This window comes from Phalacrocorax aristotelis, chromosome 3 (genome assembly GCF_949628215.1).
Source record: "Phalacrocorax aristotelis chromosome 3, bGulAri2.1, whole genome shotgun sequence".
NCBI lineage: Eukaryota > Metazoa > Chordata > Aves > Suliformes > Phalacrocoracidae > Phalacrocorax > Phalacrocorax aristotelis.
Window position 1 is genome coordinate 105,221,191 of NC_134278.1, and position 24,426 is coordinate 105,245,616.

The window sequence follows — 24,426 nt, forward strand, 5'->3', positions numbered from 1 at the left end:
ATGGTTTTTCAACTGCACCTCTCAATCAAATTTCAAAATCCCCTGAAGTTTTAATCTTCATTAGGCTGTTTGAAAGCCAAATCTAAGCATTTTAACTGAGATTATGTTCTTCCTGTTTAAAAATGTTCACTGTCTTTTGTAGGGGAGAGAAGGGAAGAGGAAGCCTAAAACCAGTAACCCAACAATTACCTTTTAAACACACTTAAAAATTGTGAACTCTGAAGGGAACTTCTCGAACTTGAATATGTGCAGAGGCCTTCCTTGAGAGGATTTCTGTGCCCTGCAGTGCTTGTAGCCTCTAAACACCCTGCTGCCTTGAGAGTATGGCTCTGGTCAGAGCATTGGTGCTGTCTAGTGGCAAGTTATTGCATCTCACATTGCTGACAGAAGAGTTAACTGAAGAAAAACGTAGAATGCTACATTTAATTAATAGCTGTGCAAACATGGCTTGGGTTGTGCTGGTTTTGAACCACCTCAGTATTTTCTAAAACGTCCACACAGGATTAAATGATGGCATTTTTGAGTATAGTTAAGGCAGTGCAGTCCCTGTAACATGGGTTACAGTGGTTCTCCTTTCTAAGAAGGAAAGGCTAATTGCATTGGTACTGGGAAGATGACTTACATGCATGCCTGCAATCGTTAAAACAAGACCAGAACAGTTTCTTTGCTATTCCCAAAAGTTCAAAGGTAAGGTCAGATGTAGTGTGCTGGTTGCAGCTGAGTACAGTTAGGAGATAACTATCCCCAGTCTTTCTGACTGCTCTTTGCTGTCCTTGCGGAGGTTGCAGTCTCTGAGACTGGCTAGCATGCTTGCGTAGCATTTCTTTCTAACCCGGTTTATCTCAAGCACTTATTTTTTTAAGTCCATGCAATTTTGAGGGGATGCCCTTTGTATTAGGGGGGTGAGTAGTCATGCAGCCAAAGAGAGCAGTGACCTCCTAACCTGGTTCAGCTGCAGTCAGACCAGCATGTCTGGTCACAGCCTGAGAATCCCCTTTGGTTTTTGGTGTTTCCTAACTTGGGTCACCCAGGTGCATCAGTTACTATCAGCAGGTCTGGGGTTGGGTGCATGAGGCTGAGTACACACATGGAGCACTGGTGAGGCCGCACCTCGAGTACTGTGTTCAGTTTTGGGCCCCTCCCTACAAGAGGGACACTGAGGCGCTGGAGCACGTCCAGAGAAGGGCAGTGAAGTTGGTGAAGGGTCTAGAGAGCAAGTCTTATGAGGAGTGGCTGAGGGAGCTGGGATTGTTTAGTCTGGAGAAGAGGAGGCTGAGGGGAGACCTTATCGCTCTCTACAACTACCTGAAAGGAGGTTGTAGCGAGGCGGGGGTCGGTCTCTTCTCCCTAGTAACAAGTGATAGGACGAGAGGAAATGGCCTCAAGCTGCACCAGGGGAAGTTTAGGTTGGATATTAGGAAAGACTTCTTCACCGAAAGGGTTGTCAAACATTGGAACAGGCTGCCCGGGGAGGTATTTGAATACCCTGGAGGTATTCAAAAGAAGGGTGGACGTTGTGCCTGAGGATATGGTTTAGTGGTGGACTTGGCAGTGATAGGTTAGCAGTTGGACTTGATGATCTTAAGGGTCTTTTCCAACCTTAACAATTTTATGATTCTATGATTCTGTGGACTGTGGCTACACTGGTACAGTACCTCTACCTTTGGCCTCAGACCTGATGAATTGTTACGTGTTGGCTGAGAAGGAATTGTGTGTTTCATCTCAGTTGGGACAGGTTACATACGTCTGCACCAGAAATTTAAGCTGATGGACTTGAGACCATTTTATTGCTGTAACTCAACTCTATTTGTTTATTGGCACATCAGTGGCTAATACGGTGTCCTTGCAATTGTGGCTATAATTTCTTCAGCTGCCTGTCTTGCCTCTGCCTGGTTTTACTGCCCATGCCACACCGGTAGCTCGAAGGAACATGCATTGGTATCTGCAGAATAAAAAGTTGTGGCCTGTGAACAAAGCTGTCTCCACTGGACTTCAACCTGGTATGCTGGAGGGACTGGTACATATCCCTGCTGCTTTGACCAGCTCTGCTGTGGGTCTTGCCCAGTTCTTGGTGGTTCTTGATAGGAGGGTACACAGATGTGGACATTAACTTGTTAAGCTTTTTGTGGAAAGCATCTTGTTTGTCCTCCTCTACTCTATTGTAAATGTAGGGTGAAACGTGTTGCTGTGGTTAAAACTAACATAGTTTGTATTGTGATTAATTACTGCAGATCAGCAAGTGCATATTAGAAGCTGGTTTTGCTTCATTTGTGTGTCTAAGTCATCCTTACAGATGAGAGATGCCAATTTAAAAAAAAAACACAACAACTTCTATATGGGCTACAGTTAGTTATGTCAGTAGGCCAAAGTATATTGCTAAAAATCTGTTTCTTCTATCAAAATGGTGACACCGGAGCAAAAACAAGAGAAGACATATGGAACAGCCTCTTTTTGTATTGGTGATTGCAAGGTCTTCAGTAACCTCTACAAAATTTATGGAGGAGGTAATCCCAGCGGACGTCCCTCTTCTATGTGGTCTAGGGAACACAAATTAGAACTTTTTGGTTTTTTTTTTTCCTTTTCATCCACCTGGAAGCATTGCACATGTAGGGATCATACTGATTTGTTCTGGTAATGTGGAACTTCTGTAGCCAGGCACAGACTGCTGTTTAACTACCTGACCTGTTTGTGGTGAGTTTTTCTCGCTCTCAGCAGTCTTTTGTTCTGTAGAAAACATACAAATATATAGATGTTCTAATTTGTGCTCTTTTTTTGTTTGTAGATATCAGTATTACCTACAAGTGAAAAAGGATGTTCTTGATGGTCGATTACTTTCTTCACTGGAGCAGGGAATTCGACTAGCTGGTTTGGCAGTGCAAGGTAAGATGATGTGACCTGATAGCCCTTTTCCAACATCGGCTCTTTTGGTTTGTTCTGTGTGTTGACTGGGCACTAACAAAGGCCTTGTATGACTCACAACACCTGGGTTTTCTATTGATTTAAAAGCACATAGGTGGACTGCTGTCGATGAGACACTCGCACCCTCAGGGAGGGAGTGATGGACCACATCACAGTGTTCAACTTTCCTATTTCTAAAATCCATGTTAGTGAATCTGAACAAAACTCCAGTTCTTCCAACCCCAACCACGGAGTACTTTGCAGTAATGAATTTGCTTCATGTTCTCTGGTTTGAAATGCAATTACATCAAAGAGCATAGCAGCGGCTTTAATTTTGCCTTTAATTAAAAGCTCGTTTCGCTGTATAGTGCTATCTAAAGTATGAAAGAACACATGACCATAATTATTGTGCGAGTTATAAATTAATAAACTACTTCTTGCAATGTGATTTTTATTCTGAGCCTCCTAAGGACATCAATAAAAGTGGGATCACATAATGTATATGGGCAGAGGCGGAAGCCCTGTATTTGGAGAAAGCATGTGTCAGTCCATCCATGACTGTCTCTGAGAACCTAAGGTAGAGTTTCAGCAATCATGCTCTGGGCATGTCCTCTGATGAGAGGGAAGGGGGAAGTATATATAAAAATAGTAAACGTGAAGATCTGATTCTTGAAGATGAAAGGCTCAATGGAGAGTAATGCTAATATGATCTTCCTTAGGGCAGTAAAAATTCTGTTTTCGTACCTTGATTCTTGGTTAAAAATTGAAGAAAAAATGTTTCCTGTCAAATCTTGAAATGTTTCATTAATAAAAGGAAAATATATGTATAAGATTCCATATTGAATCTTGCAATTTACATAAATTAAGCTTTTCCAGTGTGTGACTGAGGGCTTGATAGATACTGAGTGTGTTTCATTGGTCTCATGTTTTTGAAGCTTTTTGCTAACTTTGAGAGTGAGTCAGTCTTCATAATCAGTTTGAAGTAATCACTCTTATTCTGAATTTTCTGCATAATCTGTTACATTTCGAAGAACATTGCATCAGAATGCTGCACCTAATCTTGTTTGCTTTATTCCTGACCTTGTATCCCTTTGTCATTTGCATGTGATGAAACTGAAGATATTTGAAATACTTATTTCTTTTAACCTTGAGACTTTGTTTCATGTCCATTATGATGTCTTTCTGTTTATGTTAAAACATAACTCTGAGGTGAAAACAAAATGAAACTGCATTTTTGGCATCCTGTGATACCTGAAATTTTCAAAGCTTCTAGACAGAATATTTAGCTAATATGATTTATGGTGGGAATTTCCAGCTTCTCTAATATGAGGATCTTGTAGATGGTGTTTGATCCGGTTCAATTAATATAAGATAAAAACCTCCTGGCAAGATATTCTTTTGATATAAGCTGTTGTGTATTTAACAGGTAGATAAATATAGGCCTTGTTTTGATTTTTTAACATAGTTTAGCCTTTAGAAGCATTTTCAAAACTCTGTAGTTTCAAGGACATTTAGACAAGGCAACTCAGCCTGACATATGAGTGAGTGTGAGTGTGGAGATGAGTACCTCTTAAAGAGATGTAGAAGCAGGAAAGCTAGTAGTAAGGTGTCGACTGGTCAGCTAAACTGAGATGGGGCCAGTACTGTTACATGGGCTGCAGAAGGATAAGAACTTCCCTGCCACTACGTACCCCCCCCCTCACCCCAAACCGTGTTGGTTGTTGACAATTTGTAATAGAATTGGCTAGTGGATTTTAACCTCCTAGCCTGTAAAATTAAACATCTTTTGTACAACTGTGTAGAATTGTAGCAGAGGTAGGCTAATTTTTTCTTTCTTTTTTAAGTGTGTGACATTTTTGAAGAGGCTGAGCAACACCAGCCTTGTTAGATGGTGGTATTAGTTCATGATGGCTACAGAAAAAAAACCTCTTACACTCCTCATGGTTAAGCATTGAAAATGGTCATAATACTAGGGATCAAAAGAGAAAAATTACTTGTTGGCTGGTTTTTGATCTTTAGTAATAACACTATTATTTTCAGACCTCCATGTTAAAAGCTAAAGTACAAGCAGAAATCTTTGTGCTGGGTTGTGGCTTCAGAGAGAACTCGCCCACTTGAAATTAAGCATTGGTGCAAAGGTTGAGTGTGGTCTTAACATGTGTGGAAAGTGCTAAAATGAGTAATTGTGTTGTTTTTTCCAGCGGATTTTGGAGACTATAATCAGTTTGAATCTCATGACTTTCTCCGAGAATATGTCTTGTTCCCTATGGTGAGTTCCTTATCCCCCTCTTTTGTGGTCTTCTATGAATAATTTCTCTGTGTCTCAGAGATGGCTTTGTTGATAACAGAGTTAAAAGCACCATTGCTGAACTATTAATAGTGGAAATAAACTTTGATCCCCAAAACCTGCAGTATGCTTGATTGTATCTGAATTAATATATGCTATGGAAATTTAGCCCTTCAGTTCCTGTTAAGCCTCCACTAGGAATAGGTTTCAACAAAACAGATGTACTTCTTTGAATCAAAAAAAGAATTTGCAGCAATTTAAAAAGGTGTATGTTAGCAGTACTGCAGTATGAGTAACATGAAATAGCAAGGAGATATGAGGGCTGCCGATGTAGTTAAATATTGTGTCACAGAACAAATCATGCAGTCTTTCCTCAAGAGAATGTGAATTTACATCAACTGACTATTAGACTGCAGTAAAACATGAGTCAGGTCTTCTCGAAATATTCTCCAGGGACTGTGTGTAAATTTGTTTAAATTTTCTTTGGAAACTAGCAAATAATTTAAATGCTGAGGGAAGTGTTTTGGGTCACTAATGATGTTAGAAATCTGGTGGCAAATGCCAAGCACTTGCAATCTATGACATTGAATGTCTCTGGGAGGATGGATTAGACGAGGGGAAAAAAAAGCCTGCTGAGGTTAAGGCTGGCTCTGTCTTTGATGAACAATTCCACCAGCACAAGTCTTGAGTGTAAGCTTCATAAAATGTAAAAGATATTGGAATTCTTTCTAACTGGAAAAAAAAATTTGTAAGTGGGGTGGGGTTCCCATGCCCTGAATGTAGCTGCCTAGAAGTTAAGGCATCTGGTTTCCCTCTGCAATTAGTGGAGCGGTAGAGGGAGAATGATTCATCTCGCTGTAATTTGAAGGCTTGAGAAAGGCACTTCCAGAAGCATTTCATCCCATTTACTGGCACTCTTTGTACAGGAACTGCAGTGGATAGTCCATTCTCAAGTCCAGTAAGGTGACAGCTGTACAGTGTCTTGATGTGAAAGTGCGATTTTGAGCTGGTAGACATAGTTCAATACCAACTGAAAAAGAGAGTCAGCAGGAAGAAGGGGAGTTAATTAATATATAGGGATCTGAATATGGCTTGTATAGCTAGAAAGCGGCTTCAGTATTGACCTTTCACTAAGCAACTTCTGTTAGCCTGACTAGTGGAGCAGGACTTTTTTGGTAGGCTGCCTTTATCTATTGATAAGTAATTGGTGATCTTGTGTATAGTTGATTGCTTATGAAGTTGTGTACAATACCCTAAGTGGGAAAGAAGATGGCTACAAATATAGACAGAGAAATGTGTCATCAAGCTATCACTTTTTAAATTACTGAACTTCTGCAAAGTTCTTTCAATACCCTGCTATTATTTTTTTATTCAGAAGAAAATTGGGGGAGTGTTTAGGCTTCTAGATGAGCTTTCAGGTGGTTACCTTCCATGTGGTTCAGCAGTTCACTCTTTGGGCCCACGTCCTAGAACCTCCGTTTTTGAGTCAGCTGCCTGCATGGTGTTGTGGCCAGCTCTTTTCTGTTTTGCATGTGCTCACCTTGTGGTATCTTGCCTTTCAGCCATGCTGCTATTGCTAAATATAGCAAAATCAGCAAAGTGTCTGCTTCCTACAGTCTTCAGAAGCCTCCTCTTAAACCAACTGTTTCTCTAGACATTTCTTTACTTGTGTTTGCTTTTTTGGGGAGGAGTGGATAACGTAATAGTAAATATTTCACTGCCAGTTCGGCGACAGTTGCTAAGTGCTGCAGATATAAACTAGTCCTGAAGCAAGTGGGAGGATTTGAGTGAATCTTGGGCATAGAAAGAGCCTCCAGCGAGAATGTTGCTATAAATTCATTAGTGAAGTGAGCTGGTGGATGAGGGAGGGGCAGCTGCATTTGTACTGTTTGATCTTGTGAGGCTACAATGTGTGTCAAATGGCATTTCTTCAGCAGGGAAAAGAACAAAGTTATGTACACAGTACACCCCACAGGTGTGTAGCTATGCATAGGCATGTACCATGCCATTTTTCATTAGCATACTACCACTTTCACATTTTTTTGTGGCAGAAGCAAATATCAGAGGGAGGGCCCCATTGAGCAAGAAAAAGGCAGTGTATTTAAGTATATTCATGCAGCCTTAAGGCTTTTTTTTAACAAAAATAAGAACTTTGAGGTTTTGCAAGAAAGTTCTTCAGCTTCCTTTTTTTTTGCCTTGAATTTATGAGCAGACTTCCTTTATTAACTTGCTCCCAATTATTTCAGAATTATTTCTACTACACATTATTGAATTTGCAGAAGATAAAAATTTCTGCTCAGAAATTTAATAAAATGTACTTTATGTTTGCAACAAATATTTGAAGAGGTAACAAAACTTTCAATCCCTTTTAATGTGAAAAAGGGATTACTTACAGGTAGCAGGACAGAAAATAACCATGACTTTGTTTTCCATGATCTATGCATTATTTTGGGCTGTTTTAAAAGGTATATATTAATTTGTAGACTTCAAAGTGTTTTCAAAGACTTGTTTGGTCCTTATCCAGGAAAAGATCTCTTATTCACGCTCATTCTATACTCTGTTGCCTATTTTGGGATAATAAGCACCTTACCCCTATTTTTAACAGTATCTTTTTACTCTCCCCCAGAAAAAAGATACATAAAAAAATGAGACCCTCATGTTCTCCTTGCACATTTTCAGCATCCCATGCTATGAATTTTCAGTGCACTTGGTGATAGATTCTCTCTAACAACCTGGAAGAGCATGAACAGGAAACAATCCTGAAACATCTACCGTCATAATTCCCATCTTGCATTTTGTCATCTCTTTGGATGACTAGTTTCTGTTGCTACTTCATATTTTTACAGGATTGGACCCAGGATGAAGCTGTTTTGGAGGAGCTGACTCAAAAGGTTGCTCAGGAGCACCGAACTCACAGGTGAGCTTGACATGTTAAGGTTGGGATTTTTTGTTTTGTTTTTGTTTTGTTTGTTTATTTGTTTGGGGTTTTTTGTTGGGTGTGTTTTTGTTGGTTTTTGGTTTGTTTTTTTTTTACTGTCATCATCTTCCTAGAACTTCCTTTCCTCCCCATGCTTTTCTGGCAGAGGTAAACTAGCCTATCTTCATGTTGCTATTATGCTATGTCTCACTGAATTTTTTATTTAGTCTGTTACAAAAGATTATCTGCCTCTTGTGAACACAAAATGGCCGAGGAACTTAATCCCAAATAAATGAGCATGTGCAGTGTAAGGTTTAATGAGCATGTTTAACACTACTTGCGCTATCTAGGAGACTCCTTTCTCTTCTTGGTTTCATTTAAATCCTGGTGGTGAAAGACCCTGTAACCTGATTGGGGGTGGTCTGAGTGTCAGTCCACGGGTTTTCTCTCATGCAAGTGAGAGGGCGATATACACACTCTCAGTGTAATGGAAACGATAAAAAGGAGTTGGGTTTTAAATCTAGATGTGGATTATTATGCTGTTACTAGTTAATGAGCTAGGAGTGTATGTATTAGTGCTTCGGTACAAATACCTTCTCTGTAAGCAAGCTTCCTTTGTGTCATCTAGGTGTTTTGGTGGTGGAGTATTCAAACCTCTAGAGTCCTGTTCTTAGAAAAATGGCCCCGCCTATACGTCATTGGAAATAATCTATTGTGTTGTATTATGAATTTGCCTTTAAAGTTTTATTACATGAAATGCAATAGGAGTATTATATGAAGGATGCAGCACTTCCCATTATATGACAGAAAATAGTTGTAAAGGGGCAAATACCAACCTCTGAGTCTAAGGCCATTCTCAGTCTGAGTTTCAATGCAAGCTTGGACATTCGATGCAACCAAAGGGTTAGCTTCCAGGCGGGTCATGAACAGACCTGGTTCTGTTGTTCTCTCTCTGCCATGGGCTGCTTGTGTGATCTTGATTAACTCACAGACTTGAAAGATTTCCCTCCCTGCTGCACACCTTAGTGCTAGTTCTGCAACACAGAGAACAAATACTTACCCGCACTTCAGCAGGTAGATCCCATTCCACCTCCTCTCTCTCCCTCTTACTCCCAGGTATTTCTTTGGTTCCTATATTTCTGTTTGTAAGCTGTGATAAGGAGGAGCAGAGAGGAGAAACATTAATAGTGGCCTTCTTTTGGAGCAACCTGCAATCTATTCTGACCTGCTTTTGAGAACTGAAATCTGTCTGAATTCCTGAGCTGTGACAGCAGCATGTGTAGACACGCGCGTAAAAGTTTTGAGGTGGTTTGTTCTCTATTATGAAAGAGAATCTGCTCAACATTTGATTTAGCGCCTGTGTTTTTGAACAGCCAAGACGAAAATGTAGGTCTTCCCTTTTAAGTCATTTTAGGCAACTTCAGTGGATTTGTACACTGTTTATGCAAAAAGGACCCCTATGGCTTAAACTGGCCATCCAGAACTATGCACAACCTGATGCAATGGCCTGATGTTTTAATAAAGCCTGGAAAATATTTGATGTGTACAGAAGAAACTGAGTAATATGATCAGTTCAGTTTATCCCTCCTGTAATTTGAACTGTGCTTTGTACCTTACCTTAGCAGCATTTAGTAAAATTCCTCCCCTTGCTGATTGTCGTCCTAAGGTTGAAAGTTAGTTTTGTGTTGCACATTTCTAGGCAGCATCTCCAAAGTGTCGTCTAAAGTGGTTTGTGAATATCCCATTTTTTCACTAGTATTTTTTTGTGTGCATATAATATTGAACCATTTGCTGCCTTTTGTTACTCTAATTGCAGTGGCATTACAGCAGCAGAAGCTGAGCTAATGTACATCAATGAAGTGGAACGCCTTGATGGGTTTGGACAGGAAGTTTTCCCTGTGAAGGTATGTTAGTGTATATTATAAAGGAACCTCTGCATCAAACGATGCAGGAGTCTGCAGTGACCTTCGGAACACGTGCATGTTGTGTGTGTCCAAAAGAGACAGAACTTACTTTAACTATTCTGGAGACTGAAATGGACATCGTTTGAATGGACATTGCAGCATGAGGGTATCCTAGGCCCGTAGTGTTGCTTTCTTCCACCAAAATCCTTTTCGCAGAAGAGGTTGCTATGTGTTAGGACCTGCTCACTTGGGAAGCACAGATGCTCCTTGCTTTTCTTTGAGCCCTGTCTCAGGGAGAGTGGCTGAGTCAAATGAACCTCAGCTTTGGTCATCTTTAACAGAATGGGAAGATAAGACCTTTTCATGTCTTCCTAAGTCGCTATTTACCAAGCGTTAACTTTACCTTTCCTTAGTTTCTTACATGTGCACACAGGTCCTGAATGCATCTAAAACTGAGGGGAGGTTTCAAGGTTTATTTTGCATTTGTGGTCACTTACCCTTTGCTGGAAGCCCTTTCTGCGATGGACAGTCTGCCTGGCCTTATGGAGCACATGCCACCATGATAAAGTTGTGCCAAGAAACTGAAAACTGGTGTCACCAACACGACCCATTTCTCTTTGCTAACCAACCCAGCCCCTGAAAGTGGTGGACTGCTAGCAGTTTTTCTGCTGGTTAAAGTTGACTTGGAATTTAAAACCAAACCAACCAAACAAAACTGCACACCAAGCAAAAAAGCTTCCTGCTGAAGTCAAAACTGATCCTTTGGGCAATTTCAGAATTGGCCTGAAGGGTAGGAGCTGAATGGCAAAAAAATCCCTACCCAAACACAAAAATTGTGGAATGTTTATTGCCAGTGAATGAAATCAATATTTTCAAGTTAATTTGGATTAATGCTGCATGCTGCTGCAAAGGATTTCTGTGCTGGAATTGTCATTAGATACTATTGCATGTCAGTAAGATAAGTATGAACAGTGGACTGGGTGCTCTGCAAAATTGCAGGAAGATATTACCCTTGTATCAAGGAGCAGCATGCTGGCCTTATAGACAAACAGAATTGCATTCAAAGGGAAAAATGAGAGACTTACCTTTTGTTTCTGTTAGAAAAATGTTTTTATTTCTATAGAGAGATTTATGTGTATATACACACACGTATACGTGTGCAAATACATACATTTTCCCAATCTCTTTGCCTTCTAAAGCTGTCTCTGGGACAAGGCAGAGGAATGTGTAGTCCTCTAATCGGACTAAGCTGAAGACTGTCAGCCACAGAACCTCTGCTGACTTGTAGTATATGTGGAAAAATGGTGGTGTATGCGGCACAGAGAACCAATGCATAGGCTGGGGCGTGAAAATTGGCATTGGTCACTTGTTTGCAAAAGACCAAATACTTATTAGTTAGTAGTTAGAAACAGGTGCACATACTCCATTGTTGCTTTCTGGGGAGCAAGTACAGCAAGGCCAGGAGAGCAGCTCTAATCTGATCTATTAAAATGCAGGGATGCCTGATGGTTTCTAGAATTTGCTCACGCGTAATGAATTAACTTCTCTCATACCCTTTCTTCTAGCGGTTCTTTTTAACCACACTCTTTGTGTTAGCATGATTTTTATTTACCACTCTAAAGTGTGAATCAATGACTATATATGCAGCTGAGGGGGAGTTGGTTTTGTTGATAAATGTAGAAAAACCTCTTTGCCGATAGCATTAAGCGTTTGTAGCAAAAAAGAAAAAGTGTTTTTAAGAAAGTAACTGATTGCAAAATAGAACAGGAGCACAAATGGGAGCCTGCAAGGAGATATGGGTAGGCACAAAACCAATAGAACTTCTGAAAAACAGTGCAAGAACAGTGGACGTTTTGTGGTGCATGCAGATGAATATTCAACTCAATAATTGAAAAATAATGGAGGATGTATCTGTATAGAGATACAAGTGCTTTGTAGAGTAATGTGCTGTGAACTTCTACGTGGAGTACTTAAAGGAGGAACTGTGAAGGGTATAGCTTTTCAGAGGGATTCCATCTCCAGGTGTGGTTTTCTGAAATCTCAACATATTTTACCAGGTGACTGGAGAAATCCTGTGAATGTGACAGAGAACTATTGCTTTTGGTAGTCATAAGGGCTCTAGATATCTGTAATCACAATCACAGGGATTGTGGAGTGTTATACAGTGAATGCCAGTTTGTGGCACACATGTTGTTTGATAGAGGAGAACCTTGGGCTCATTTAGCCTTCATCTGTTCTCACTAATCAACAGAATGAATCCAGTTAAATGCTAACTGCTTCGAAATAATGAAAATCGGAGTCCGATCAAGCAGCAAAATACAGATTAGTCAAGGATTAGTCCTGCATTCATCCTGAAGAAGGGCTTCTGTTTGGTAGTTCAGCGTGCATTCATATGCGTGTGTTGGCCAGTTTCTTTATTAAACTAAATATATATCCTTTCTCCGCAGGATAATCATGGAAATGACATACAACTTGGTATTTTCTTCATGGGAATCTTCATAAAAAACAGAATTGGAAGGACAACTGTGATTTATAGGTAAAAACTAGGGTCTTCTGTATGCCAAGCGAGTTTCTTTTCAGACCTCCCATGTGTGGGGTTTTCTCCTTAGTTACATATGTGCCAATCCTCTAACGAAGGAGTAATCACCTCACTGTTTTCAGGATTGGCCTCTTGGCCGTAAGAGATGTGATAAAGAATAATTTCTGATATCTGTGAACGGGTTTGATGGCAAGAAAGATGTAGTTGTCTGTCATGTATCTTGTTCTACTTACAAAGCTTTGATCCCTTTTCTTTTCTTGCCTTTATGTCTGCTTCTTTGATGCTTCTGAATGCAAATCTGTTAAACCTCATGGTTGGCAGCCTAGGCACTCAACATTTCTGAAAATCTGGTTGCCATATTTAGGTGTCCCACTTAAAAAGCTGAATTTTGTCATTCCATTTTGAATTCCTTTTGCAAATCCTGGCCGAGTTGTTTGTTTGTTCTGCTGTGTATTTTGGTTGTTAAGAATCACTTAAGCCTTTCCATTAACTTTCTTTTGTGGATTTTGTTACTTCTTGTAAAAGTTTGTTCTGTATGAAAATGTTGCTAGAAATATCCATGATTCCAGGGAGGCTAGGGTTTCACTCATTCCTCTTCACTACTGTTCTGGTGTTTATTTCTGTTACTGTCAGTGTTAACTTGGAGTGGATTTTTACTAGACCCTGTTATTAGAATATGAACACTTGTGCAGCCAAAAAATTGTGTTTTATGAGGAGCGCTAATTTTTAGTCAGTAGCTAAGGCTTGTTATCAGACTTAAGGCAAAAACCCTCAACATTCTAGCTTAAAAGGGCTTTCAGTGGCCATCTTCAAAAATGTTAGGGCTCTCTTTTCCACAGAGCTGATGTTCTGCATATTTAATTTTGAGAAGAAAATAGATAATCCTTTAACTGTGCCAGGTGAAAAAAAGCAAGAAGTGCCTTTACGTGTAGAAGTGACGGTGCTGGGATCCTTACTTTTTAGAAATATGCACTTGAAGCATCCTGCCATGACATGAAGAGGAATGCATGATGCAAACAGAACAAACAAGTCCTTTCTATCCGCATGGATTGCATGCAATGTACGCAAATGTCTGTCAGCTATTTGTAAGAAGATTATAACTCTCATCTTGGGTAACCTGACAATTACTTGGAAAAAAATAAAAAGGTTGCAAACATAAACCCAGAGTATTAATGTGGTATGCATAGGCTACATAACTATGTTGTCAACTTAACCTTCTCTAGGAAGAATTAGCACTGGAGGCAAGTTGGAAACAGCATTTGGAGAGGAATGGCACTATTCAAAAATTTTTTAAAAAAATTTCTGTTACATGTGGCTAAACTCAATCAGTTCAAAATTGCCGCAGTTCAGTATAATGTTTATCATTAATGTATTTTCAATGTATCTTCTATTGTGACTCTTCAAACTGGTGTTTTTAAAGAGAGCTTTTAAATCTCTGCTTTGGGTTAAGAGCTGAATTTGTTTCTCCTTTAATCAGAGCATGATTTCCTTATTTTTGTGACCATGTTTCTTCACCAAACAGCTACTGAAAAGCTTTCCCATAAAACAAGACTAAGGGATTCTTAATGTGTTTGTGAAATGTTTGAATGTATGTGTTGGCAAACTCTACTTCTTTTTTTTTTTTTTTTTTTTTACTCTACAGGTGGAATGACATTGGGAATATAGCACATAACAAGTCTTCGATTGTTCTAGAGTTGATCAACAAAGAGGAGAATGTGCTCTTTCACACAGTAAGAAAAAGATCTAATCAGTGTCTTCAAGAAAGCTGCTTATATAAAAAATAAACCTTTAAAATTCCACTTTCCCAAAGGGACTTACTCACCATAAGCCCTCCCCCACCACAGTTCACATTTTACTTTATACAAAGAGTGAAATTTACAGATACTCATAGCTATATGAAGTTTTATTTTCTAAACATCCCAAAGTGTACTAGGCTGGGAAGTCTGCAAAAAACCAAAGTGCTTGTTGGATGAAACATCCACAGTGCCACACTATCTTTCATGCTGGCATTAATATAGCAGCATAAGCAGTTGTAAAAACTGGCATAAGCTACCATGCATGTACATACTGGAACTCAGAGGGCCTGAGTGCTGTTCTGTGCTATTTAAAATCACTCCATCTCCCTGAATCAAGGCCAGTATAGAAACTGGACCAGCAAGCTTGAGCCATTTTTATTGTTGCTGTTGTTGTTGGTCCCTCCTTCCCTTCCACTGTGTCTTAGCAGTGAAGTGGCAGCATGTAAAGGCATGCCACTGTATTTCAGTAATTCAATGCCTTGAATGCTCTTGAGGGCACTGGACATGCTTGGCATCCAGATTCTCTACATGATGGACCTTACCAAGTGTTACTGCAATTGGATTTTTAAAACTCTTCTTTGTTACTTCTTGGTAAGAGTAGCAAATTGAATGATTATGGTTTCCCTCCCCCCCCCCCCCAACTTTTTCTTGTATTTAAAGGACGATATTGAAAATGCCAAATATATTTCACGGCTGTTTGCAGCAAGACACAAGTTTTACAAACAGAACAAAATCTGCACAGAGTGAGTACTCTTTCTTCAGAGTTGTTTTCTGACACCCTGCTTTGGAATTGCTCTGAGTTTTGGTGTGTCCGGTTTTGTTTGTTTTCTCTAGTCACTTGTGTCAGTTATTCTTTTCCCCTTTCCCTTTTTTCTTGTTTTGTTTTAATCACCAGCAAGAACAGACAATTGAGAATGAAATTTTGTTCTGAGCCTTGTGAGGCTTGGTGTTCCCTGAGCAGCCAAATCTGACAAAGTCTTAAATTGAAGCCCTTGGTCTCTGCCATTCATAACCCAGGCTATTAGTATAAACTGGAGTGAAAGGCGACATATGTTAACATGCCAAAACATGAATTGCAGTAGCATTTTGAAGATGCACTACCTATCTGGCAGCTGCGGTCGGTAGAAAACACAGGTTGTCATCTTCTAATTTGGGCTGTACAACTGATCTGCTTCTTATGTGTACCAAACAAGGGAGGACACCTGCAAATGTTAATCTGTGTAGCCATACTAGCACGACACAGCAGAGACTGTAAATGAACCCAAAGTGTCCTTTAGGCTCTACTTTGAGCACTTATTAAGGAACTGGCCTTGCTAGTCCTCTCATGGGGGTGGATTCGTCCTAACTGAAGGAGGAATTAATGAGGCTTTAGTTATAAGTCAAAAGTCAGTTTATTAGCTGAGTATGTTTCACTTACACCAGCACACACCAGTTTTAGTTTGAGATAAATTTTGCTTTGAGAAGTTCAGAGTTTTGAGAAATTTTCATGATGTGCAGGGTTTGTATAGCAATGAGAACATGAATCCCTTGCAGAACTTATCAGCTTGGTTAGCTGGAAAGATATGAAGAAGTTAATCTCTATCAATAGCTCTAGTTAGAGCTGGACATCCCATCTGTTTAGCTAGATAATGCCATCTGTTGGAAAATAAAGCCAAAATGATGAAGGAAGGATTGGAAGGTCTAGATTTCTAATATTATATATGCACACGATATATTAATGTACGGTGAGTTAAAGTATTGGAGAGACCAATGAGGTGGACAGCATAGAGTAATCTTTTCACTTACAGAAAAGAGTTGTTGCCTATACTTCAGATGGCATTTATAGCTCTTAGGAGGTGAGTGAAAGACAAGAAAAGATATTTCTTAACAGCATATAATGCCTTTCAGTAGTCCAATGCTAAATTTAATTTTAGTGGTTTCAAAGGAATGGAGCTCAAAGGAAGCTTGGAATATTTACCTTTCTAAGATGTATATTGGGGTCAACAGAGAGGACTCTTCTGTTACCATTCATAATCCAGACTGCAGGAGCAATAGCTTCTGATCATGTTTATTTCTAAACAGTGAGCCATAAATATGTGGGTGCCATGAACTGGGTGTGTGTAGCGGCTTCATATACAACTTACAAATATTTGGGCTAATAAAGATAGGGAATGTTATGAGGTCACTGAGTGAAATAACTGGCGTTTAAATGTATTTTTGCCATTAGAACAACTCTCCTTCTTACTGCAGTCTCATGTGGTATCAGCTTCTGTGTTAGAGCCACAGATATTGATGACAGCGTATGCCAATGTGTGTTTTCTAGCCGAATAAGTTTCCTGCCCTCTGTTAAAATGATAGTTGTTTGTTTTCCTGTGTGCATTTCCTCTAATCGCACATAACATCATTCACCAGATCAGAAACTGTAAGAGGACAAATTCCACCTTTCCTCTCTTCACGTAAGCACTATATTTCTGCCTCCTTCAACTTGTTTCTTTCCCTTCCTCATATTTTTCCCTCCTACACTCCTTGTTCCTTCCACTGCACCTGGCTACTCTAACGTTGTATGTGGCTCTGCTAGTATTTTCTAACCAGTTGCTTCTTTTTTTTTTTTCCTCCCCTCCTGATCTGTGCACACTGCTTTGGAGTGATTGCTATGAATTTCATAAAATTGTAATTGTTTTAATGTTCACCTTAAGTCACCTGAGACTATGCCTGTGTGCCATGTTCAGCTTTTATTGCTTAAGAGACTTGTTTGATTCATTTTTAAACCAGAGTTTTTCTTTCTTGTGTTTCCAAGTAAGCCAAATAGGATAATGAACAGAAGGCGTGTGTATTTTGGAACTGGAATACTTTCTTTATTTAGAGAAGGACCTGAATTATTTTCATGTATTTGTATTTTATTTAAATCACATTAATGAGCAATACTTACAGATTCTTCATCTTTTTTTTTTCTCCCATTCATTGTTGAATCAGAATTGAAATATTGTGGTTTCTAGTATTCCTCTTTACTTTTTCTTCCACAGACAATCAAGTTCTCCTCCTCCGATCCGACGACGGCCCACTTGGAGTAGGTCATCCTTGGTATGTGCCATGGTGGGGGTCTTTAAGAACGTCTATACCATTTCTAATGGGATGGGGCATTGTGTAAGATGGAATACTTTCTAAATGTCAAATAAGCACGTTAACTCATCTGTTTTAGGGAATATGATTGGAATGAGTTTCAAGGGTGTGGCTGCCCAGTTTGATTAATTTAACTGGATAATATCACCACTGAGTATTAAAAATTACAGTCTTCAAGGCATTATATTTTTGTTTGCCCTGCAGAAACTGAGCATCTTTTCTACTGGATCGAGGATATATTCAATATATAAAGAAAATAACCCTCTAGAAATAATTTGAAGTGTCTTGTGCTGTATACATCAAAACCTAGTCATTACACAGTTTTACAGCTTCTCCTTTTGTATTTCTTCCATTCCTCATGTTTTTGTTTAAAGTCTATTTATGATTTATCAACTTCTTTGGTTAAGAGCCTATTTTCTGTGTGAAGTTACTGTGATTTTACGTAAAACTGTTATAATCAGTATAGGATTGTGATTCAGCATTTTTCTTAAACTGTATTTCTATCCATTTAAGTAATATCCATAAGTACTTTTTCCTGATATCTTTACCAAAAACATCCATGGGAGTCTTTTTCGCTGGTCAGCTCTAAGGACACTTCTTTGGATCCAATTTCAACATCTAGTATGTCAGTATTTCTCACAGTAATTCAGAACCCGTTAAAAAAAGAGTAGCAACAACACTGCTGGTCCCTTAGACAGAGGGCAATATTATCTGTATGTAGGTTGCCAGTTTTCATTTGTTATATAGGTTATACCTGCTTTGTAGACCTTCCCAAAGTGGTAACTCCATTAGCCTATTGCTGCGAGGGTGAAAGCTAATGTGGGCAGGAGTGTTTTCTTGACATGACCCTGCAGTGTGGTTACAGCTTGTGAAAATGTTCCAAAACTAAGCTTAAGCAAGTACTGATATTAGGGTAGCTTTATCTTTGCAGATTTCAGCACAGGCTGTCTTCCTGTGTGCAGATATATGGTCTGTGAGATCTAAAAGTTGCATTCTGTGTTTCCCAGCCACTGGCAGGAAAGCTGTTGTAGCTGGCGCTGGATTTCTTTGTACTTTCATTCTTAGCATGTTTCTAAGATGTCATGATGCAATACACAGGCTGTGTATTACGTTCTCTGAGGCATATTTACAGTATTTTTGGTGTCTGCTAGTTTGGTCCCTGGAGATGACTATGAAAAACTGAAGGTGAAGAAATTAAATGTACTTTGCATTCTTATGCTATGGCCTCAGATATATCACAAGGGGAAGAAGAGAGCTGCCTTCATATATTAGATATGAAAAATGGAAATCTACTTTTTCAAAGGAAAAACAAATCCTGCTTCATCCGATTTGAACATAAGCATGCAACAAGTTTTTTTTTTAAATCAAAGTGTCGGGAAGATCAAGAGGAGGAATGTGTGCTCATCAGTTAAAAAGTGAACTGGGCTGCTAACAGTTCACATCGAACTTTCAGCTGCTTTTTTCATAATTATTTTATGAACTTGTTGGAACAGTGCTCTTTGGGGAGGGGGGAAAAAAAGCCCTCCTGACTGTTGTCTGCACTGTACATACCTTTATACACCTACCTATTCATTTGTCTTGTATGGTAATAAATCAGTAGACAATAAATGTGAAGTGGGATCTTTGGGGTGAGGCTCTGCCACTTCACTGAGGGTCATGTTCATTACTTTAAGATTAAGACCCTTTATACTGTTTTGGCATCATGGCAAAGCTGTATTTTACTATTACTTTAAAGCCATTTTATGCCATTTCTTTTTCCTGTCAGGCCACCCAATGATGCTGGTTTTCCAGCAAAACCTCAGCAGTGTAGGAGATCTTAATATGATGACATGGTTAATTAGCTGATTGAAAAAAACAAAAGTGATCCTTGAGTTGGATATTGATGTTCTGCAAACCTCAGGCTTCTCCTGTTTCATCAGAAGAGGCAGATGGGCCTTCAAAAAACAAACCCCCAAAAACAAAACAAAACAAAACAAAACAAAACAACCAAACAAAAAACCCACAAAAAAACTCAAACAAAAACACCAGCTCCCTCCAACAGAATAATCCCTGTTTTCTTGCAGATACCTTCCACATCCAACAACTATCACAAAGAAAACTGTCTGCTCTAGATCTATACGCTCCCAGTAGAAGACACTTCTTGCACTTTTCCTCTGCCCCCCATTTGTTAGGCTTTTCAACATCTCTGCTTGTTCCAGGCTAAGCTCCCCTAGTTGGGTTGTGAGCAGCAGGCTCCTTTTCCCAGATTGTTCAGTGAGGGTGGGGGTTTAGATGCTTGGAAGTAATTGTTGTAGCAGGAATATGTCCTGTCATCTTCTAGCTCTGGCTTAACACAGCCATTTTGTATGCAAGAATTCATATGTGTGCTCAGTTTCTTTGATTCTCATCCCTGTTCCCCATTTACATAGAAAATGTAAACTTAACCCCTTCCCCACCCCCTCTTCAGTAGCTAACTTGCATGGTGCTCATTTTGTGCATGTGCATGCAAAGGTAAATTACTTGGTGTTTCTTTTTTGCCTCGGGCATCCACAGTATTCCTTAATAGTTTGAACTATTTGAATCAGCCTAGATGAAAAGCCCTTATTCTGCTATTGCAGAAGACAAGAGTGTCTTCCTTCCCTTTCTGCTTACTTTGTATATCGAAGTATGTTTTCATAAACTTTGCTCAGTGACACCAGATAGGACGTCAGGGTGCAGGTGTAAAATGTGATCGCAAAATGCATCGGTTTACCAGTGGACAAAGCTGATAAATACAACACCAGCTGTGATTTATTTTGCTGTAAACGATCCTGCTGATTTAATGCTGAATTTCACCCTGTGATATTTGTGTTAAAAAGCTTGTTGTGGTAGAGGAAGGCTCCAATTAATTTTCTAGGGAATGACAATATTAATGTAATTTGCAGAGTTATTTTAAGTCCATGTATGCTCCTACTGCTTGTATAGCAGTGTTCTATGTCCTTGAATTTGTTCCGTCTCCTGCTCTTGTACTGATTAGGTATTTGTTTTGTTTTAATTTTTCAAGGGCAAGGGCTTTTAATAAACTTTTGAAAGGTTCTAAGTGAGCTGGAAGTCTGGATGTTGTTTTCTAGTTGAGCTTAAACTGGTCAGCTTTGGGCTCCGTAACAAAATTTAGCTACCAATTTAAGAAACGTTATTCTCTGTTCTATAAAGAAATGTAAAGCCATGTGTCTTTGGCTGGGTAAGAAAGAGCGGTATTCAGTGGAAAGGGCGTAGAACCGTTTTTCCTGTTTCAGCTGCAAAAATTGTAGCAAAGTTCCTAATGCCTTTTTTTGTGCTTCTATTTCAGCCAAGACAACATCCATTTATTCTTCCTCCTATGCATGTCCAGTGTGGAGAACACTACACGGAAACACATAATTCACAAGGTACTCAAAGCATATAGTTTTCCTTTAATGGACTTCAATTTTATGTGTATGCAAAGCAGCTCCTACCCCTTATGTCTAGATTTCTAATGCTGTCATGGTCAAATGGGAGTTGCTGCTGTAGGAGAGCTAGCAGTTTTACAGTTAATGTTGCAGTAAGTCTTCTGTTTAAAGTCCAATTTCAGTTTTCAGATTTTCTCTAAAATGTCTGTGCATGATTATATGGACCTTAAACTTCGTATTCCAGTTCAGTGAGCTGAAAAAATAATTTCTAAAGGAAGTATGATGGCTGTACTCAAAGGCAGTGCCAGCTGGGGCCAGGGAGAGAAATGGAGTGAGAGAACAGGAGACAGTAAATATCTTTTACTGTAGGAGAAACCATAGTGTCCTGGTCATAAAACTGTATATTTAGATAATCTTTTCTGCTGTTTTTTTTTTTTTCATCAACATCTGCCTGCATTGTTAGCCTTATGGCCTTAAGGAGGGTTAACTATTTTACCCCCGCATTTGACAAATTCTCTAAAAGGTTGTACCAGGTTACTTTGGAGGCTGGGAATGGAGCCCAGCCCCTAAACACCTTGAGTCTCACGCCCTTAACCACACCACCTTTTGGAACACACCTAGCCAGGTCTGTTAGGCGATGTTTTTTGCAGTTCGTGAGAGGTACAGTTGAAGCACTCTCACCAGCAGAGGAACTGTTAGTCGTACCTGATAGTGTGTTAGAGTTGTGGTGGTCTGACTAATTTTAAGGTAGAATTTGGTAAGTTTTGAAAGGAGCCACTCAGTATAGTTCTTTGCATACAGTAGAAGATTTGACTTAGTGGCTACTACTGTTTTACTGTGAAGCTGAGGCTCTGAAGAGGGATATTCTCAATCTTAGAAGAAGTTCCATTTGTTTTACCAGACTTTATTGTTGAAGAACTAGCTGATTTCAGAGTTTTGGGAGCTGCTACTCTTTTCTTATGAGATTTTCAACACGGACAGTCTTGCAGTAAAGTTGTGATCCAGGACATCATCCTTACCGTCTTGATGCCTGCTCAGATATCCTTTGCTGAAGTATTTAATATTCTTTAGCACATCTGTAGAGTAGGTGGTTTTGGGTTTTGTTTGTGTGTTTTTTTTGTTGTTGTTTTCCCCCCTCCCTCTCTCCAGAGTCTTGATCACCCCGCTGTGTTATACTTCAGATGCTCAAAACTGTTGGTTGGTCTGAAGTAGGATTTCCAGTTCCAGAGTGGTCTGCTACTTTGAATCACAGACAGCAGTGCATCATCAGAAAAGATGAGAATTTTTAGGACTACCGTAGGCTAGCAGCACCAGATTTTTAAGGTGGCAGCAGCAGTGAATCCTTCTAGGATGCTGAGAGAGGAGATGCCCCTTTATTCTTCCTTGCCACCCCAGGCAAAAACTCTTCCTCCCTTTCCCCTTTCATGTCTCCCACAAGGATCTGAACTACCATATTTTGCTAACTGTTGGGAGTGTTTATGGAAGTAGCTTTGTTTTAGTTCTATTTCAGTGACCCAAGGATGCACCCAAGACCAAATGTTCCCTGCAGTTGTTGTACACTAAGCTGGCTCTGTAATTGTTGGTGCAGCCTGTATGTGAAGTTTTGTTAACACTGAATGAGTCCTTATATGTTAAAACTGTCAACATATTTATCTCTGCTCTACACAGATAGCATTTTCCATGGAAATGAAGAAACTTTCTACTGTAGGTCTCAGACCAGTTTGGACAGGTGTCCAATGGACTTCAGCTACTTGAATGGTAATGGACCCAATGGGAGCGTATGCAGTGCCCACAGCATGAACTCCCTCAATCGCTCACAGAACTTCATCCAGGCATCTCCAGTGTCCTCAAATCTGAGCATCCCTGGCAGCGACATCATGAGAGCAGACTATATCCCCAGCCACAGACATAGTGCAATCATAGTACCATCTTATCGGCCAACTCCAGATTATGAAACTGTCATGAGGCAAATGAAGAGAGGGGTGATCCAGATGGATAGCCAAAGTCAGTCTTTGAGGAATCTCAATATTGGAAACACGCATGCTTATAACCAGCCGGAAGACCTAGTTTACAGTCAGCCCGAGATTCGAGAGAGACATCCTTACACGATTACATACGGGCCCCAGGGTGGTGGCTATAACAAGCCTGTCGCCCCATCTGACCAAATGAATCCTAGTAATGCTGTGCAAAGTAAGACAGCAGCCAGTGCCATATCCCACACTGTCAGCACACCAGAACTGGCTAACATGCAGCTGCAGAGCAGCCAGAGTTACAACACCACTCACATGTTAAAGAACTATCTCTTCAGACCCCCACCTCCATACCCGCGCCCACGTCCTGCCACTAGCACACCAGACCTGGCAAGCCACCGGCACAAGTATGTCAGTGGGAGCAGTCCTGACTTAGTCACTCGCAAAGTTCAGCTCTCAGTAAAGACCTTCCAAGAGGACAGCTCGCCGGTCGTCCGTCAGTCGCTGCAGGAGGTCAGCGAGCCCCTCATGGCAGTGAAGCATCATGCAGCTGTGAACAAGCGCCATAGTTTGGAGGTCATCAGCAATATGGTACGTGGTATAGAAGCCATGGCATTAAAAACTTTAAACGCCCCTCTGCCACGCAGGAACACTTTGCGGGAGCAAGTGCAGCCAGAAGAGGCAGTTCAGATGGGGCATGAAGTTCAGCAGGTTCCTCATTATCATCACAAAAAGACATTCTCCGATGCCACAATGCTGATACACAGCAGTGAAAGTGAAGAGGAAGAAGAAACCCCAGAATCTGTGTCGCGGATAACAGCCCTCCATGAGAACATGGAGTATAGTGCTCAGCTGCAAGCTGCCTTGGCTAGAATACCAAATAAACCTCCTCCAGAGTATCCCGGGCCTCGTAAAAGCGTCAGCAATGGAGCCCTGAGGCAGGACCATGTTAGCATTTCTGTGGCTGTGGCCAGAGCCAAGGCCATGAGGCCAGGGCCTTCCAAAGCCATTAGTGTCTCTCGAACTGATCAGATGGCAATAAACGGGTCTTCGCTTGGGCCCTCTATCTCAGAGCCTGACCTCACGAGTGTGAAGGAGAGGGTCAAGAAAGAACCTGTTAAGGAAAGGCCTGTGTCTGAAATGTTTTCTATTGAGGACAGCATTATAGAAAGAGAAATCATGATGAGGGTAAGTGCCTTCCTCTGTTGCAGTGACTTCTTGGAAATTAGTAATCATACAGGTCAGTTTCTATACCAGAAAACAGTTGGATCAGTAAACTGTGAGGAACACATGGGCGGGAAGGTGTTGATTTGCTTAGACTTAGGAAATAAGATGTTAAGTGCCACAGAAAATTTGGTTTCGTGGGTCTGTATGGCCACCAAAGGAGCTGATCCCATGTGCTGCTGTTGGGCTTGCCTGCTTCCTCCACTGTGGTTAATCAGCTGCCAGCGAGAGCTGTGCCTGATCCAGCTGGTGATGCCTCCACCTGGCAGCCCGAGGTGGGTGGCAGAGCACACAGCTGGGTGACGAGGAGGCTGGCCGCAAAGCCCCTGTCAATGCCTGCTCCCCTTCTGCCCGCGCGGCGCTCTGGCCCCCGTGGGTTTGTGACCGGGATGAGTCTGAAATGTGT

The 24,426-nt window shown here is 40.4% G+C and overlaps 1 protein-coding gene across 2 annotated transcripts in view; it reads left to right on the forward strand.

Annotated features, from left to right (window-relative positions):
• The window catches only part of PTPN14 (protein tyrosine phosphatase non-receptor type 14), a 117,262-nt gene that overhangs the window by 74,957 nt on the left and 17,879 nt on the right, over positions 1 to 24,426 (forward strand). For both annotated transcript variants that reach the window (XM_075088905.1, XM_075088906.1), the window contains 10 exons: positions 2,783 to 2,880; positions 5,100 to 5,167; positions 8,032 to 8,102; positions 9,919 to 10,006; positions 12,454 to 12,542; positions 14,188 to 14,275; positions 15,002 to 15,084; positions 17,344 to 17,401; positions 20,748 to 20,826; positions 22,495 to 23,984. In XM_075088905.1, the coding sequence (XP_074945006.1) occupies positions 2,783 to 2,880; positions 5,100 to 5,167; positions 8,032 to 8,102; positions 9,919 to 10,006; positions 12,454 to 12,542; positions 14,188 to 14,275; positions 15,002 to 15,084; positions 17,344 to 17,401; positions 20,748 to 20,826; positions 22,495 to 23,984 (2,212 nt within the window). The remainder of the gene's footprint in view (positions 1 to 2,782; positions 2,881 to 5,099; positions 5,168 to 8,031; positions 8,103 to 9,918; positions 10,007 to 12,453; positions 12,543 to 14,187; positions 14,276 to 15,001; positions 15,085 to 17,343; positions 17,402 to 20,747; positions 20,827 to 22,494; positions 23,985 to 24,426) is intronic.